This window comes from Ranitomeya variabilis, chromosome 5 (assembly GCF_051348905.1).
Source record: "Ranitomeya variabilis isolate aRanVar5 chromosome 5, aRanVar5.hap1, whole genome shotgun sequence".
Taxonomy (NCBI): domain Eukaryota; kingdom Metazoa; phylum Chordata; class Amphibia; order Anura; family Dendrobatidae; genus Ranitomeya; species Ranitomeya variabilis.
In genome coordinates, this window is record NC_135236.1 from 264,114,803 (window position 1) to 264,134,510 (window position 19,708).

A 19,708-nucleotide genomic window follows, 5' to 3' on the forward strand; every position below is an offset into this window, starting at 1 on the left:
AGTTTATGATTGTGTATTTGGATGATATTTTGGTGTTTTCTGATGACTGGGAGTCTCATGTTCTACAGGTCAGGAAGGTGTTTCAGGTTTTGCGGGCCAATTCTCTGTTTGTGAAGGGCTCAAAGTGTCTCTTCGGAGTCCAGAAGATTTCTTTTTTGGGGTACATTTTTTCTCCTTCTACTATTGAGATGGATCCCGTTAAGGTTCAGGCTATTTGTGACTGGACACAACCTACATCTGTTAAGAGCCTTCAGAAGTTCTTGGGGTTTGCTAATTTTTATCGTCGGTTCATTGCTAATTTTTCCAGTATTGTTAAACCTTTGACTGATTTGACTAAAAAGGGTGCTGATGTTGCTGATTGGTCTCCTGCGGCCGTGGAGGCCTTTCGGGAACTTAAGCGCCGGTTTTCTTCTGCTCCTGTGTTGTGTCAACCAGATGTTTCACTTCCTTTTCAGGTGGAGGTTGATGCTTCCGAGATTGGAGCGGGGGCGGTTTTGTCACAGAGAAGTTCTAATGGCTCGGTGATGAAGCCATGTGCTTTCTTCTCTAGAAAATTCTCGCCCGCCGAGCGCAATTATGATGTGGGTAATCGGGAGCTTTTGGCCATGAAGTGGGCATTTGAGGAGTGGCGTCATTGGCTTGAGGGTGCTAAACATCGCGTGGTGGTCTTGACTGATCACAAGAATCTCATTTACCTTGAGTCTGCCAGGCGTTTGAATCCTAGACAGGCTCGTTGGTCGTTATTTTTTTCTCGTTTCAATTTCGTGGTTTCATACCTGCCAGGTTCAAAGAATGTGAAGGCAGATGCTCTTTCCAGGAGTTTTGTGCCTGACTCTCCTGGAGACACTGGGCCTGCTGGTATCCTTAGGGATGGGGTAATATTGTCCGCCGTATCCCCAGACTTGCGACGCGCATTGCAGGAGTTTCAGGTGGATAAACCGGATCGATGTCCACCAGAAAGACTGTTTGTTCCGGATGATTGGACCAGTAGAGTCATCTCCGAGGTCCATTCTTCTGTGTTGGCTGGTCATCCTGGAATATTTGGTACAAGAGACTTGGTGGCCAGGTCTTTTTGGTGGCCTTCCTTGTCTAGGGATGTGCGTACCTTTGTGCAGTCTTGTGAAGTGTGTGCTCGAGCTAAGCCTTGCTGTTCACGGGCTAGTGGGTTGTTGTTATCCTTGCCCATTCCGAAGAGGCCTTGGACGCACATTTCCATGGATTTTATTTCTGATCTCCCGGTTTCACAGAAAATGTCCGTTATCTGGGTTGTGTGTGACCGCTTTTCTAAGATGGTTCATTTGGTGCCCTTGCCTAAGTTGCCCTCCTCCTCTGAGTTGGTTCCTTTGTTTTTTCAGAACGTGGATCGTTTGCATGGGATTCCGGAGAACATCGTTTCTGACAGGGGATCCCAGTTTGTGTCTAGATTTTGGCGGACGTTTTGTGCCAAGATGGCCATTGATTTGTCTTTCTCGTCTGCATTCCATCCTCAGACGAATGGCCAGACGGAGCGAACTAATCAGACCTTGGAAACTTATTTGAGGTGTTTTGTTTCTGCTGATCAGGATGACTGGGTTGCTTTTTTGCCACTGGCCGAATTTGCTCTTAATAATCGGGCTAGTTCGGCCACGTTGGTCTCTCCTTTTTTTTGTAATTTGGGGTTTCATCCTCATTTTTCCTCTGGTCAGGTGGAGTCTTCGGATTGTCCTGGAGTGGACGTGGTGGTGGACAGGCTACATCACATTTGGAATCAGGTGGTGGACAATTTGAAGTTATCTCAGGAGAAGACTCAGCAGTTTGCTAATCGCCGTCGCCGCGTGGGTCCCCGACTTCTTGTTGGGGACTTGGTGTGGTTGTCTTCTCGTTTTGTCCCTATGAAGGTCTCTTCTCCTAAGTTCAAGCCTCGGTTCATCGGTCCTTATAGGATCTCGGAGATTCTTAACCCTGTATCTTTCCGTTTGGATCTCCCAGCATCGTTCGCTATTCATAATGTGTTCCATCGGTCGTTGTTGCGGAGGTATGAGGTGCCTGTTGTTCCTTCGGTCGAACCTCCTGCTCCGGTGCTGGTGGAGGGAGAATTGGAGTATGTTGTTGAAAAGATCTTGGATTCTCGTGTTTCCAGACGCAAACTCCAGTATTTGGTTAAGTGGAAGGGTTATGGTCAGGAGGACAATTCCTGGGTGGTCGCCTCCGATGTTCATGCGACTGATTTGGTCCGCGCCTTCCATAGAGCTCACCCTGATCGCCCTGGGGGTTCTCGTGAGGGTTCAGTGACCCCTCCTCAAGGGGGGGGGTACTGTTGTGGATTCTGTTTGCGGGCTCCCTCTGGTGGTTACTGCTGGTACTGGGTGACTTTGGTGGGTTGTGGCCTTTGGTTTCCATCTGTTCATCACAGGCTGGGTGTTTCCTATTTTACCTGGCCTTTCTGTCATTTCCCTTGCCGGCTATCAATGTGTTCAGATGTGCTCTGTTTGGTTCCTGCCTACCTGCTCCCAGATCTTTCAGGATAAGCTAAGTGCTGATTTTCAGTTGTTTGGTTTTTTTGTCCAGCTTGCTTAGAATGTCTCTTTGTTAGCTGGTTGCTCTGGTGGACTGAGGTTCTCCCCATGTGCCATGAGTTGGCACATGGGTTCTTGTAATCTCAGGATGTTTTTTTTGATTAGGGTTTTTTGCTGACCGCTCAGTCCCCTTTTGTGTCATTCTGCTTTCTAGTTTTCAGCGGGCCTCTATTTGCTAAAGCTATATACATCATCTCTATGTGTGTGCCTTCCTCTCATTTCACCGTCAATACATGTGGGGGGCAACTATACCTTTGGGGTTAATTCCTCTGGAGGCAAGTGAGGTCTTTGTTTTCTCTGCAGTACTAGTTAGCTCTTAGGCTGGTGCGTGGCGTCTAGAACCAACGTAGGCACGCTCCCTGGCTATCTCTAGTTGCGTTTGTCAGGCGTAGGGCAGCGGTCAGCCCAGGTTCCATCACCCTAGAGCTCGTCCGATATTTATTATACTTTGCTTATCCTGTGCTATCCCTAGCCATTGGGGATTCATGACAGTCCCCCCACCTTACCACACGAGGCTCCATACCCACACATTACCACACGAGGCTCCGTCCCCACACATTACCACATGAGGCTCCATCCCCCCACATTACCACACGAGGCTCCGTACCCACACATTACCACACGAGGCTCTGTCCCCACACATTACCATACAGGGCTCCGTCCTCACACATTACCACACGAGGCTCCGTCCCCACACATTACCATACAAGGCTCTGTTCCCACACATTACCACATAAGGCTCCGTCCTCACACATTACCACATGAGGCTGCGTTCCCACACATTACCATACGAGGCTCTGTTCCCACACATTACCACACAAGGCTCCATCCTCACACATTACCACATGAGGCTGCGTCCCCACACATTACCACACGAGGCTCTGTCCCCACACATTACCACACGAGGCTCCATCCCCACATATTACCACATGAGGCTCCGTCCTCACACATTACCACATGAGGCTGCGTCCCCACACATTACCACCCGAGGCTCCGTCCCTCCACACTACCACACGAGGCTCCGTCCCCACACATTACCACACGAGGCTCTGTTCTCACACATTACCACACGAGGCTCTGTCCCCACACATTACCACACGAATCCAGTTTGCTTTTGATTTTACACTGTGAGTAAAATGTATTAGTATTATTCTGATTTTTAATTATTATTATTATTGTTATTAACTTCATTTTAAGTTAATTTACCACCTGTGTAAGCGCTATTGAATGTTGTCATTATTTACTTTAGTTTAATCACTAGCAGCGTTAATTAGATAGCAATGAGCATGCCGAGCGTTAGCTGGCTGGAAACAGCTAGTTCTAAATATAGGCGGGATCCCAACATCGGTTTTTCATTTATTTATTTATGTATTAACAAGTGTAACACATGCAAGGTAACCTTAGTTCACAGCCTCCATTTGTTCAAGCAGCTGGAAACACTAGTAACTTTAAAGTCTCCCTTAAAGGCTCCCTTAAGGTTTCCAGGCCTCACAGCTCCCAGGAGACCTGATGGCTGTGAACTATGGTAAAGGTCACTTGAGTTCACAGCCACCAGGACTGAGTGCCAGACTCGCATTTGCTCATCCTGATTTTTATTTATCAGTATTTTTAATTTATTTTTCTAATTTATTAGTAATAAATAAATAAATGAAAAAAACAGCTTAGGGTCCCCTCTATTTTTAATAACCAGATAAGGGAAAGCAGACAGCTGCGGGCTGAGATTAATAGACTATAAATGCTCATAGCTATTGGGCCATTCCCAACCTACAAATATCAGCCTGCAGCTGACCCAGAAGTAGAGCATCATATTTGATGCACCAATTCTGGAGCTTAGCCTCAGCTCTTCCCTATTGTCTTGGTGCACAGAAAAAAGACTTCCACACAGTAGCCCTCATTCACCCATTTATTAATAAAATGTTCCCCTTGAACTAATCCACGTTCATCTTCTTCTTTGTCTCTGGCACCTGTGGATAGCAGTAAAGCTACCGCTATGGACAGGCGCTTGCTGGTAAATACTCTCGTCAGTGTCGCCTGCTCTCACTGCTATCAGAGAGACCAGGAGACTCTGATGACAGTAGAAGTCATCAGCTGGCACCTGACCGGCAGTAACCTTGTCACTGCTGGTCACACCTCTGTGTGATAGCGGCTGTTAACCGCGGTAACTTCAGTAAGGTTAGCACCAGTCAGAGCCACTGTTTCCAATGCTGTCACACAGAGAACAGTGTGGGAACTGCTGGATGTTCGCCCCTCCCCATTAACTTGAAATATAAACTTGTTTCTCAAGTTTGTTCGAACCTGATGAACCCACACATCCACAGGTCTGCTCATCACTTTTGTATTTTTGTTTTATGATTAAGTTTTTTTCTGTGTATGTTGCAACAAGGAAATGTAAAACTGGCTATACAACTACTCAACTAATTTGGCCAGCAAGTATTTTTCAATCTCTATAATGAACTAAGCCAAGAATACAAGTTTCCGTAATGGGAGATATAAGCCTCTACCAGACACCCTTGACAGTGACTTTTCTCTCACTGGAACAAGGGACTAGGCATGTGAAAATCTAACATGCTTAATCTTTCATCTTTTGATAGTGGAGATTAGATGGTTGCCTGTTTTCACACGAGTTGGAAAGTTTGGCTGACTTTATTATGTTGGCTTTCCTAGCCATGCAGGCCACATGGTAAATAAATGAATACCATAAGAGCTTTAGAATAATTGATGAAGCTCTCTTTCCTCCTGGCAGGTTATCAGAGTCCACTCTCATTGCACACAGCAAAGAATAGCTGCAGAAACCAAGAGTGGGAAGCTTTTTTCCTTACCCACTAATCTGACAAGGCTGAAATTCATTGTTGGACAAGACAGTGGCACTATGAAAAGTAAGTGACAATTTGAGACCTTTCCTTTTAGCTGCAAATAAGAAGGGCTTGTTTCTGTGACTAATTAGGACTTATATTGGTTTCTTTATTATAATTAATTTCAGATAATCTTTTAAACAATACAAAAATAACCTCTATAATAGTGTTATCATAATCATACTAGTCAACTCTGCGGCCTGAAAAAATTCAGTGTGACTTCTTTGCTACAGTCAAAACTGTTTTATAAGAAAGGACAAATGGCAATTGCCCAGCAGTGCATGCCTACCATGCTATACAGGGTAATTTACCATAGGGACTAGCACTTTATAGCATTATTACTTAGGGCACTATATGGCTCCATTATTTTAGAATTTAACATTATTTTGTGCAATGTTTGACAGTGTTATTTGAATATGTCAAACAAAAAAGGAAGGTTCCAGCTTCTGGATAAAATTGCAAAGTTTATTGAAGGATTAAAAATTAATTAAAAAAAATTAGCATGGTGTAAGAAGGTAAAGCTACACATTTTGACCGCAATACAGTGTTTTGTGTCAAAGTTTGATGGGAATTTTTTCCCAGCAGCCCTAAATAACCCAGCACACTAATGGGGAGCAGGACATTATGGACACATAATGAAATTAATTAAAACATCAATGTGAAAATATAAAAAAAATGTATGACACAAATCCATTCCAGAAAAAAAACATAAAACATTCGATTGCATTCGAAACGCATAGCTTTACCTCTTTCCACCATGCCGTCTTTTCCAAAGTGTTTTTAATTAATGTTTATTTATAAAATTAAGGTATACTTTTTATTATGAAATCTTTTTGATTTATTTGGTTTTTTTTTCCCTATTGGTAGGATTTTTAAACCATTCCATTGTAGCTCTGGCAGTATGTGTAGGGTCGGTGTCATTCTGGAACGTGAACCTATGCCCCAGTCTCAAGCCTTTTGCAGCATCTAACAGGTTTTCCTCCAGGATTGCCTGTATTTCGTTCCATACATCTTCCCATAAACTCTGACCAGCTGAAGAAAAGCACCTCAACAGCATGATGCTGCCGCCACTATGTTTGATGGTGGGGATGGTGTATATGGGGTGATGTGCAGTGTAGGTTTTCTGCCACACGTAGCATTTTGAATTTGGCATCAAAATTTCTACTTTGGTCTCATCGGACAGCAGCATTTTTTTCCACATGCAAGCTGTGTCCCTACATGGCATGTGGAGGAAGATGCTTTGGTCAGATGAGACCACAGTAGATCTTTTTGGACTAAAAATTTTCAGATTTTTATTTTTAAAACCATGTATCATTTCTTTTATACTTAACAAATACTTGCTACCTAGTGTTGGTATATTACTTAAAATCCCAATAAAATACATTTAAGTTTGTGAGTGTAGTGTAATGCAAAAAAATTGTGGAAAAGTTCATGGGGTAGGAATACTTTTTGAAGGCAGTATGTTTGGAGCACCTACCTGTGTTTATTCCTAGTGCATGCATGTATTTATTATTTATTTCTATACATTATTTTTTTCTACAGCTACAAGGCTACCTATGACTCTGGAAGACATACTGTCTAAATATGCTCTCCCCCTTACTGTGCGATCAGCTTCTGCTTTATCCTATAAGCAAAAAGGAGACATGAAGTCACAAGATGAACTACTTAGCGAGCTAACATTGCAAGACAGATATGAGGAAAATTTCCTGTTTGGACACCCAATTGACAAAGGTAACTGAATGCAACAAAGCATCATAAAATTTGGTATTAGAAATGGTAAAACCTTTCTGCCATGTTTGGTTCACTAATATTTTGGAGAATTTTTTAAAATAATGTATTTACTGATGACGTCCTTATTAGTGATGTCGAACAACCGTGAAACATATAGACGCGGAGACTCGAACATATTATTCAAGCACGTCAAAAACACTCAGCACACCAGCATGCTCAGATAACACCTTATCCTTCTCATGTTCCATGAGGCTCAATGTTCACATTGTCCACATTGTCAACAGAGTACATGTTGATACAAGACTTTGACTTCTTTAAAAGAAGACAATCTCAGGTCAATATAATTCAAGAGTCCAGATTTTTTTAAGACAACTGCAAATATATTGGCATACGTTTTTGGATTACTGACACCTTAGGAAGCACAATGTGCTTAGAGGGAATCTGTCAGCAGGTTTTGCAGCCTCATCGAAGATAATATGATGTAAGCAAAGAGACCCTGAATCCAACGATATATTACTTAGTTTACAGGTTGCAATAGTTGTGACCCAGTCAGAGCCTTTAGCTTTATCATGCAGCAGAGCTGAGAAATCTAACTCCGCCCACACCAGGCACTCTGTTTACCTTGTCTATTGACAGTGAGCTGCTTATCACAGGAGGGGCAGAGTCACACTAGCTTGTGAGCATCAGACCTGACTGTGATAATCACCTGGTGATAAAACCTTCACTGTAAGTAAACAATAGCACACAGCTTGATAAGTGACACATCTTTGAATTCTGTGTTTAAACCCTACCTCATGGTGTCCTTATATTACATAGCAATAACCTGCTGAGAGATTCCCTTTAATGATTTTAATTATCCATTAAATTCTCACACCTCTCCAGCAGATGGTACACAGTAGTAGAGGTATGGCTAACCTTGCATGCCATTGTGACTGTGAAAAGCAGATTATTAAATATAATGACCCTGGTTGCAGTTATCATATACAAAAGAGAAATCAAATTTAGGGAAGTTTGGGACGTAGATAAAATTTGTGGGAGATTGGACAAAATGATAAAAAAGTGTTACATTAGTTTTCTTACAGAATTTGATTTTAGTTTCTTTTTATATTTAAAGGTAAAATATTTATTGAAGACCCAATAATTGTCCCAATGTACATGACGGAGCTGAAACTAGTGGTGGCTGTGGGATTCCAAAATGAAGACAACGCAAAATGGAATGAATTGTGTGACTTGTTCACTAAACAAGTGACAACAACCCAAGGAAAAACTGTAAATGTTACGTGTGAAGGTAAGTTGTGTTTGGTGGATGCCCAATTTAATGTATCTGAGAGATCGCACATAGGTTGGCTGATACCTTCACATGCGATTACAACAATCACCAATCTATGATAATAATATAATGCTTCCTTGCCACAAAAGATACCAATCTCATATAAAACAATATTAGGATTTACTACAGTTAAACAAGTCTTTTAGACTCCAATTTTACAATATCATGACTTACTGGTAAAACCATTGTAAGGTTTCAATTCACAAGTCAGCAATCACTGACCAAGAGCGTATACTGTATATCGTGTGACATCATCTCATAAAGCCATGTGGTTTTTTTTCTAAAACTGATAATCTTGTGCCATATGCAAATTGCCTCTTCTGAGAAAAAGAGGACTTAAACTCTACAGCGCCACCTATTGGAAGTAGCTATCCTACAAGTCACAATCAACCCTTTAACGAGTCGTACAATATGACTTAGGATAAAAGCCAAATCAGTATCTCAATTCGCAGACACGGTGTTTCGGGCTGTTGGCCCTCGTCAGTGCGAAGCATGAGAACTGATTTGGCTAGGTGAGAGGCTCTGGACATGGGGTCTAAGGGGTATCGTTTCTCCTTATGGAGAGTGACATACCATCTCTGGCTTGTCAAGGTAAGGAGGCTTATTTGCCGTACAATGCTCCTCTGGGAATTTAAATATGCAAATTGCCTCTTCTGAGAAAAAGAGGACTTAAACTCTACAGCGCCACCTATTGGAAGTAGCGATCCTATCTTGTGCCACACATCTAGGGATATATCGAGCCATGAGCAAAAGTAGGGAAATCCACATCTGTATAAGATATCTTTTCCTGATCATGAGGGTCCCACATATGAGACTCTAGTGGCTCGGAGTAAGGAATCAGAGCATCCCCCAGCGCAGTGCTGCTCCAGATCCAGAAAAGCCCTGTCATTGCAACTCAGAACCCAGTGACTTGAAAGTGAATCAGTGGGTATCCGAGTGGTCAGAGCCCTAGTAATCAGTAAGGCTACGTTCCCACAATGAGCTTTTGGTTAGTTTTTGATGCTGCTTATTTTCATTCCGTCAAAAAAGCATCATCTTACAGTCCCAGTAAAGTGGATGGGATTTATAGAAATCTCCTGCCCACTGTACTTTTATTTTACACAGAATAAAGTGACCTGTGGTGCGTGTTTCAAATCCACAACATGCCAATTTTTCTTGTGGGTACACTGAGTTTTCTGCACTGTTTTTCCCCATGAACTTGCATTAGATACAGAAAATCTCAGATTTTTTTTATTATTTTAATCACCCAAAAGGAACTTTCCCTTAAGCTACAGTACCTTTGTGTACTTGTTTGTAGTGTTTGGATTTTGATTGTCCTAAAAATTGTCTTTTAATGTAATAGGCACAATTCTTCATCCTGATGCACAATGCCCGTTTAATTCGTCCTACATATAATTTTTGACACCAGAATTTAATGCAATTAACTACTACTTTACTATGGCAAGTTATGTCATCCCTATGACATAACTATGTAACAGAAAATAATCCTTCCAACTATATGTCGGATTGTGATCCCCACAATCACAACACATCCTTCAATTTTTTCAGGGAAAAAAGTGCACTTACCACTGTGGGAGTTATATAATTAGCTACATATTTTGCTCTTATACATACAAAACGGTGATGATTCGGAATAAGATTCTAACTTTATCCTGTTGTAGAAAAGACCATTTTTTTAACTATTTGTTTAACCCCTTAAGCCCCGAGGGTGGTTTGCACGTTAATGACCGGGCCAATTTTTACAATTCTGACCACTGTCCCTTTATGAGGTTATAACTCTGGAACGCTTCAACGGATCCTGATGATTCTGACGTTGTTTTCTCGTGACATATTGTACTTCATGATAGTGGTAAAATTTCTTTGATATTACCTGCGTTTATTTGTGAAAAAAATGAAAATTTGTGAAAATTTTGAAAATTTTGCAATTTTCCAACTTTGAATTTTTATGCCCTTAAATCATAGAGATATGTCACACAAAATACTTAATAAGTAACATTTCCCACATGTCTACTTTACATCAGCACAATTTTGGAACCAACTTTTTTAGTTAGGGAGTTATAAGGGTTAAAAGTTGACCAGCAATTTCTCATTTTTACAACACCATTTTTTTAGGGACCACATCTCATTTGAAGTCATTATGAGGGGTCTATATGATAGAAAATAACAAAGTGTGACACCATTCTATAAACTGCACCCCGCAAGGTGCTCAAAACCACATTCAAGAAGTTTATTAACCCTTCAGGTGTTTCACAGGAATTTTTGGAATGTTTAAATAAAAATGAACATTTAACTTTTTTTCACACAAAATTTACTTCAGCTCCAATTTGATTTATTTTACCAAGGGTAACAGGAGAAAATGGACCCCAAAAGTTGTTGTAAAATTTGTCCTGAGTACACCAATACCAATTATGTGGGGGTAAACCACTGTTTGGGCGCATGGCAGAGCTCGGAAGGGAAGGAGCGCCATTTGACTTTTCAATGCAAAATTGACTGGAATTGAGATGGGACGCCATGTTGCGCTTGGAGAGCCACTGATGTGCCTAAACATTGAAACCCCCCACAAGTGACACCATTTTGGAAAGTAGACCCCCTAAGGAACTTATCTAGATGTGTGGTGAGCACTTTGACCCACCAAGTGCTTCACAGAAGTTTATAATGCAGAGCCGTCAAAATAAAAAATCATATTTTTTCACAAAAATTATTCTTTCGCCCCCAATTTTTTATTTTCCCAAGGGTAAGAGAAGAAATTGGACCCCACAAGTTGTTATGTAATTTGTCCTGAGTACGCTGATACCCCATATGTAGGGGTAAACCACTGTTTGGGTGCATGGCAGAGCTCGGAAAGGAAGGAGCGCCGTTTGACTTTTCAATGCAAAATTGACTGGAATTGAGATGGGACACCATGTTGCGTTTGTAAAGCCTCTAATGTGTAGAAACCCCCCAGTAGTGACTCCATATGGGAAACTAGAGCCCCCACGGAACTTATCTAGATGTGTTGTGAGAACTTTGCACCTCCATGTGTTTCACTACAGTTTATAACGCAGAGCCGTGGAAATAAAAAATAATTTTTTTTTGTACAAAAATTATTTTTTAGCCCCCAGTTTTGTATTTTCCCAAGGGTAACAGGAGAAACTGGACCCCAAAAGTTGTTGTCCAATTTGTCCTGAGTATGCTGATACCCCATATGTGGGGGGAACCACCGTTTGGGCGCATGGCAGAGTTCGGAAGGGAAGGAGCGCCATTTGGAATGCAGACTTAGATGGATTGGTCTGCAGGCGTCACGTTGCGTTTGCAGAGCCCCTAATGTACCTAAACAGTAGAAACCCCCCACAAGTGACCCAATATTAGAAATTAGACCCCCCAAGGAACTTATCTAGATGTGTTGTGAGAACTTTGAACCCCCAAGTGTTTCACTACAGTTTATAACGCAGAGCCGTGAAAATAAAAAATCATTTTTTTTCCACAAAAATTATTTTTTAGCCCCCAGTTTTCTATTTTCCCAAGGGTAACAGGAGAAATTGGACCCCAAAAGTTGTTGTCCAATTTGTCCTGAGTACGCTGATACCCCATATGTGGGGGGAACCACCGTTTGGGTGCATGGCAGAGTTCGGAAGGGAAGAAGCGCCATTTGGAATGCAGACTTAGATGGATTGGTCTGCAGGTGTCACGTTGCATTTGCAGAGCCCCTGATGAAACTAAAGTCTCCATACTTAAGCTCCTGTTGGACCTGCTATATGTGTTGTCCCAGAGGACCTGGGCACGATTGTGAGCAGCTAAGTGAGCCGACCTTCTAAACAAACGTATCGTTTTTTTTATTTAAGTGGTGAATTTTTTTTAGAAATTTGGAAAAATAAATGTTGCTTTTGTAGTCATTTTCAGAGACCTGTAGCATTTTCATTTTTTGGGATATGGGGCTGTGTGATGGCTTATTTTTGGGCCCTGTATGGACATTTTTACTGATACCATTTTAGGCCAGTCTCACACGTCCAGATAATTCCGGTACCGGAAAAATCGGTACCGGAGTTATCTGTGTCCGTGTGCTCACGTGGCACATCAGTGTGGCACACGTGCGGCAGCTGTGTGTCGCCCGTGTGCTGACTGAGGACCACATGGACCATGTAGGAGACAGCGCTAGAGTTAAGCGCTGTCCCCTGCTTTGGGTGCTGAAGCCGGCATTCATTCCTTCTCCCCAGCAGCGTGCGCTGGAGAGAAGGAATGACAAATCAAGGTTTTTTGTTTTTTTTTGTGTTTAAAATAAAGTTCCTGGTCACCTCCCGCCTCCCACCCCCTGTGCGCCTGCCCACTTGCATTAAAATACTCACCCAGCTCCCGCGATTCTTCCTCTCAGCGCCGGCAGCTTGTCCTGTGTGAGCGGTCACGTGGTGCCGCTCATTACAGGGATGAATATGCGGCTCCACCCCTATTGATTTGTCATTCCTTCTCTCCAGCGAACGCTGCTGGGGAGAAGGAATGAATGCCGGCTTCAGCACCACACGCAGGGGGGACAGCGCTTAACTCTAGCGCTTTCTCCTGCATGGTCCGTGTGGTCCTTAGTCGGCGCACGGGCAGCACACGGACAGCATCCGTGTGTTGTACGTGTTTACACGGACCCATTGACTTTAATGGGTCCGTGTGATCCGTGCGCTCCCACGAACACTGACATGTCTCCGTGTTTTGCAAACGGACACACGGTCCATGAAAACATGACATGTGCAGAGACACATTTATTTTAATGTGTCTACGTGAGTCAGTGTCTCCAGTACGTGAGAAAACTGTCACCACACGTACCGGAGCCACTGGCGTGTGAAACCGGCCTTAGGGTAGATACAATTTTTGATCTCCTGTTATTGCATTTTATTGCGATGTTGTGGTGGCCAAAAAAATTAAATTCTTGCATTCTGATTTTTTCTCATTACTCATTACTCTGCTTTCCAATGTAATTAATTTATTTTATATTTTGAAATCTGACTTTTCTGAACATGGTGATACCAAATATTAGTGTTTTTTTTAATTGTTAATGGGGCAAAAGGGGTTGAGTAGAACTTTAGTTTTTTTTTATTCTTTTCATATATAAAAACTTTTTTTCTCACATTTTACTGCATTTAATAGTCCTCTGAGGGGACTTGAAGCTAAAATAATGATCTCCTATGAACTCCAGCTAAATGCTGGCTTTCACTGCATGATTGTAATGACAGGCACAGGGGCCTTCAGCAGACTCCCAGCTGTCATAGCACACCATCAGTGCCCCCAATCACGGCCGGGTGCACCGATGGGCACATGGAATGACAAGCCACCCTGCCGATGCATGTTAAATGCCGCTGTCAGTCTCTAATATTATTATGGACCCGTAGAAGCGCTAGTGAAGAGCGAAACAGTCATTGTCCGCCATATCTCACATTTCTTTCTGAAATTCCTGCACTTGTATTTGCAATATTAGCACTACCGCACTTTATATTATTGTTCAGGATGTTAAGAAAATAAAAATGGACTGATTTACCTGCAGACTGGGTGAGTGCTGACATTTCTTCCTCTCCTTGAAAGTTTAATATATGTTTTGGATCTTACACCATCCTGAAAAGTTCTGTGCTTGAGGTTGTGAAATAGCTATATGGGTCATTCAGACACTAAAAAAGGGTTCAGAAATTGGTGTCCTGACATTCTTCTATACATATAAACAGAATTAATATGATCGGTAAACGGCGTAGCGAAAAAAATGTCAAAACGACAGAATTACGTTTTAGTGGTCTCCGCAACATTGCATTAAAATGCAATAACGGGCGATCAAAAGATCGTATCTACACCAAAATGGTATCAATAAAAATGTCAGCTCAGCAAAATAAGCCCTCACCCAGCCCCAGATCACGAAAAATTGAGATGCTATGGGTCTCGAAAAATGTTGCAATTTTTTTTTTTTTAGCAAACTTTGAATTTTTTTTTCACCACTTAAATAAAAAAGAACCTAGACATATTTGGTGTCTGTGATCTCGTAATGACCTAGAGAATCTTAATGGCAGGTCAGTTTTAGCATTGAACAGGGTTAAAAAAAAAAAACCAAAACAGTTGTTGAATTGCATTTTTTTGCAATTTCACTGCACTTAGAATTTTTTTCTTGTTTTTCAATACATGATATGATAAAACCAATTGGGTCGTTCAAAGTTAGCAAAAAACAGAAAGGCAAAAATTAAAATGGGCTGCGGCGTGAAGGGGTTAAAAGACTGTTGAGAGACAGTGCTGCATACTAGTTAGAACTCTGTAGGTATCCTGTGAATCAGAAATGAGTGATATTTACAGGCCCTGTAACAGCAATGTGAATTTGAGTGGTGCAGCAAAACTCTTACATTTATAGTTTATGTTGATTGAACTTAATTTAGTGGAACCATGTGTCCTAGTGTGGTCAGGAAGAATTTTATTTTATCAAGGTGTCTTTGCCAGAATTTTGGTACAGTTTTACGCCAGTTTGGGTTAGCTCTGCTGAAACGGGTGGAGCTGGGACTAGCCCCTAGCAAAGCCCACATGACAAATGAATGAAAAGTTGTGGAGTGACTTACACCAGATATTTTACCCCAATCCCTGACTGAAGCAATATTTTGGTGCCGGTGCAAGCCAATTGAAAAATGTGTCTTACCCCTTAATAAATTTGGGGTATCTTATTTCAGCACGTTCATGACTGTGATTATCATGCACAATTCATCAGGCCCACAATATTTGTTGGTATTTCTCTGTTTCAAGCTCTGTGACTACATAACTTATACTTTAGCAGAGTGTTCCGCAACTCCAGTTCTGAAGGCTCAACAAACATGTTTTCAGGATTTCCTTAGTATTGCAATAAATAAGCAAGACAAGATAAATCCAAAATTATTAATCCCTCGAAATCATAGAAAGCAGCAGAACAATAGGGAACTTAAACTTAACATTTAATATTACCATTAAAATATCATGACACAACACACATAGAAATCAGAACTCCCAGCAAGGCACCCTGCCGAAACGCGCGTAGAGGAAGTGGCACCATCGCATGGTGAGGGAAGATATGTTTAGTACATTCATTATATCAATGTAGGACACTAGGGTTTTCACATCTATGCTCCAGTGTTCTATCCAATGTGTATTGCAGGCTCTTTAGCTGTAATTTTGAGGGTTATGGGAATATAGTCAATATACTATATGATTTTTTTCTAGTCTCTGGATGCAAGTTTTATTTATGTTGGTACTTATTTGTGTATTTTCAGTCTTTGACTACGTTGTTTATCAGCATTACATCTTGCTTTTGCCTGCCATCTGGTGGTGCCACTTACTTTCTTTGGCTCATCACCTTGCACTATATTGGCACTTTTTAAACATTGTTTGTCTTTCTAATTATTTCTAATAAAATATTGTAATTTTATTGGCATAGATATATAGACATCTAAGACGTGCACTTTACATTGTCATGTCTTTTTTCTTATTCACAGAAATATATATGCTAGATAAAAAGGATATCTCTCCACAAGATCATAGCTACAGCACCATCGAGCCAATATACATTGACATTAGTGAATTGAATGAAAGCATGAAAACACCTCTGGAAAACAAAGTGAAATGTAATGTTTACCAAATGCCTCCAGTACCATTGCCAATGCCGAATGATAGGAATTCTTCTCAAAAGGCCGCAAAAACTGTGATTCCATCTGAATCCACCTTCTCATCCATCAATGATATCCCAAAGGATTTGCGGAATCTGACTGTCAGCCAAGTGTGCCAATGTCTGAAATTACTGAACATGAATCAGTACGAGGAAGCCTTCAAATCAGCACAAGTTGATGGTCAATTGGTGTACGACCTTAACCATGAAATGATGACCAGCTGCTTGGGCATGAATCGACTTAATGTTGTTAAGTTTATAAAGTTCCGAGATGGATGGAGACCTAATGTGCAATACTAGCCAAAACCAAGGCGTCTCCTTTGAGGTATATGCCATAATGTGGAACAGACAAATCACAGATTGCTTACAAATAAAACTACAACTGAAGTGAAGAGCTTTCAAATGAAGTGTACATTACTCTTCTGACATGTCTTGATCATTTTCTGTAAAATTTATGTTGATTCTCAGATTATTTACACTATACAAAACTAAAATGAGGAACAGAAAATTATAATCATAATACTGTATTCCTGATATATATTGTAATACTAGATAGATAGATAATTTACCAGTAGAAAAAAAAGCTTCTTCTGAGACATCCAATTAATAACTATATGTCGATCTAAATTGGCAATAAACATACATGAATGTCACACCAGAAACAGTTGTTAGAAACACCTAAACAGAATTAATAAAGCATAAACGTCAGCTATAGCTTACCATGATACCAAATGAAGTAAAAATAAATACAGTATCAAGACAATGAGGCCCCTCTGTTCTGTCTTCATACACGTTGATACTGTGTGTGATCCGACATACGGCATAAACCACTTCTGTCTCCCAAATAAGCAGACTGTTCTCTGTAGTCTAACTTGTTTATTGGTGAACATGAGCGCGGTAAAACTATAAGGATACAAATGATATGGATAAGTATTGGGCAAATAATAACACGACTGCAACTAACAGGGAAAGCATACAGTATGGTGCAACTTCTACATAACTACATACAGCAGGTCCCTGGTAATCACATTCTGTACAACACTACATTGCAAGAACAGGGATAATGATCTTACCGGATAAACTTAACCAGGATGGCAAGTAAGGTATTTCCAGCACAGCAGATAAACACGTGTGTCTCGGGAAGTACACAGAGAGAGAATGGAATTTCCCTATCCCATGATGCAACACTCTGATTATTACTAAAAAACACAGGTTATAAATTTAACCACCACTGGGTGGTGCTATAACACAGCAAAAACCAAAACACTAATAGTAGTGAACCTTTAATGCATGATACGAACACCCTGTCCTTCATTAGAAAGGACAGAACACCCCCAGTAAGTTGAGTTACCAGCTATACGCATGGGATCTTTTCTGTCCTCTTGATCTTTTGAAGTATACTCAAGCATATATGAAGTTTGTGGTGTCATCTTCAGGAATGTTTATTTTTTAAAAACGATTGATATATGTGTGCTTATTGTATGTACCAGAAGCTTTTCTGCTTTATGTTGGGGTGTCTTTTCTGCTTTCTGTATTTGATTATAGTGACATCAGTTTTTGTGCACTCCTGTACATTTGTCAATGGTGCCCTCCAGTATTCTTTGGTTGGTTTGCATTAATATATTTATGATTTGATGGTGAGCTGTCTTTGCTCTGAGTTGCACAGATTTGTCAATATTTTAGTAGACAAGCTTTGTGTAGCTAAGTACAGAGCTAAAATAAACAATAATTCAATTTGAAACTGATAGAAAGCTTATTCCTAGCTTCATTCATCATTTTACAGTTTCCATATAGAGCAGAGGCACTGCTAGGGTTTTGAAAGTTCAGGGGCACAAACTCCATGAGATAGGCCTCCCATTATGTTCCCCCACCACCACTATCTAAACTAAATTGATATGCATTTATACAGTAGTTCTAACAACATTGCTGCTCTACAAGGACTAAATATTACCCACATATTGTTCTAAACCGGGGGTGCACATTTTTTGGTCCAAGGGCCGCAATGCCATACTGAACCAATCCCAAGGGCCGCAAAAACTTTAAAGAGGTATTTACATCAATACATCACCAGAACCAAGTTTTGAGTGTTTGAGGAGGATTTGGAAAGATTCTGCTCAGTTTTTGCTCCAAAAAATAAGTGTGATCATACGCTAACTTACACTATAATAATAATAATAATTTTATTTCTATAGGGCCAACATATTCCGCAGCACTTTACATTTTAGAGGGGACTTGTACAGACAAAAAACATTACAGCATAACAAAAATCACATAAATCAACAGATACCAGGAGGAATGAGGGCCCTGCTCACAAGCTACAATCTATGGGTAAATAGGGGAGACACGAGAGGTGGATGGTAACAATTGCTTTAATTATTCTGACCTGCCATAGTGTAATAAATCGACTGTTCATGTAATGCTGCATAAACCGGTTACCAACCAGAATATGTAACAGTACAGACACAGAGGGCTACTAAATGCATAAGGCGTGTGAGAGCATGATGCAAGGCACCTGGTTATGGTAAAAATTTTGGGCAACACAGGGATAATAAGATTAATGTGTCGAGGCGGTAGGCCAAGTTTGAAGAAAAGCAATTTTAGGGCAAGCTTAGAACTGTGGGATTAATCAAATTATGCTGGCTAGTGCATTCCAAAATAATAGCACAGCACGTGAGAAGTCTTGGAGACGGGAGTGGGAGATTCTGATTATTGAGGATGTTAACCTCAGGTCATTAGCAGAACGGAGAGCATTGGTAGGGTGGCAGACTGAAACGGGGGAGCAGATGTAGGGTGGTGCTGAACCGTGCAGTGCTTTGTGGGTGAGGGTAATAAGTTTATATTGAATTCTGGAGTGGATGGGTAACCAGTGCAATGACTGGCACAAGGTAGCGGCATAGGTTTAACGGTTGGTGAGGAATATGATCCTGGCTACAGCATTCAGGACAGATTGGAGAGGGGAGAGTTTGGTAAGAGGGAGGCCAATTAGTGAGTTGCAATAGTCCAGACGAGAATGAATGAGAGCAACAGTAAGAGTTTTTACAGAGTCGAAAGTAAGAAAAGGTCGAATTCTAGAAATGCTTACAAGGTGCAGATAACAAGAGCGAGCCAGTGATCAGATGTGGGGGTGAATGAAAGCTCTGAATCAAGTAAGTTTTTTGTGCACCTTATATAGTTTTCAAAGTGAAGTTGGGCCCAGATAGCTCTGTAAACTGTGGCCTCTGTTCACACAGAATGCATTATAGTAAGAACTGGTGAGCCCGCCATATGGCGTCATTAATAGGCTTTGAGCCATATGCTCTGCATTTCTGTGTGAACATGCCACATACAGATTATTTGTTTGCACAGATGCACCAAGCGGCCAATTCCTGATTGTAGGCTGGCTGCCTTATCGGTATTATTGCACCTGTGCATTTGCCATCTTAATTTGGGTCTGCTGGATAGTGCAATTCTTTTGGAGGCCTTGGACAGGTAAGCATCTCTGCCTGTGTACTGGTATTTTTTTGTTAAGAAAGTATTCTGCCCCCTTGAACTTTTCAACCTTTTCCCACATATCATGCTTCAAACATAAAGATACCAAATGTCAATTTTTGGTGAAGAATCAACAAGTGGAACACAATTG

General features: G+C 41.1%; 1 protein-coding gene across 1 annotated transcript in view; it reads left to right on the top strand.

Annotated features, from left to right (window-relative positions):
• The window catches only part of LOC143775726 (uncharacterized), a 128,023-nt gene extending 111,171 nt beyond the window's left edge, over positions 1-16,852 (top strand). Inside the window, exons 2-5 of the mRNA XM_077264213.1 lie at positions 5,299-5,431; positions 6,950-7,138; positions 8,253-8,426; positions 15,920-16,852. Of these exons, the coding sequence (XP_077120328.1) occupies positions 5,299-5,431; positions 6,950-7,138; positions 8,253-8,426; positions 15,920-16,389 (966 nt within the window). The 3' untranslated portion in view covers positions 16,390-16,852. The remainder of the gene's footprint in view (positions 1-5,298; positions 5,432-6,949; positions 7,139-8,252; positions 8,427-15,919) is intronic.
• The last annotated feature ends 2,856 nt before the right edge of the window (positions 16,853-19,708 follow it).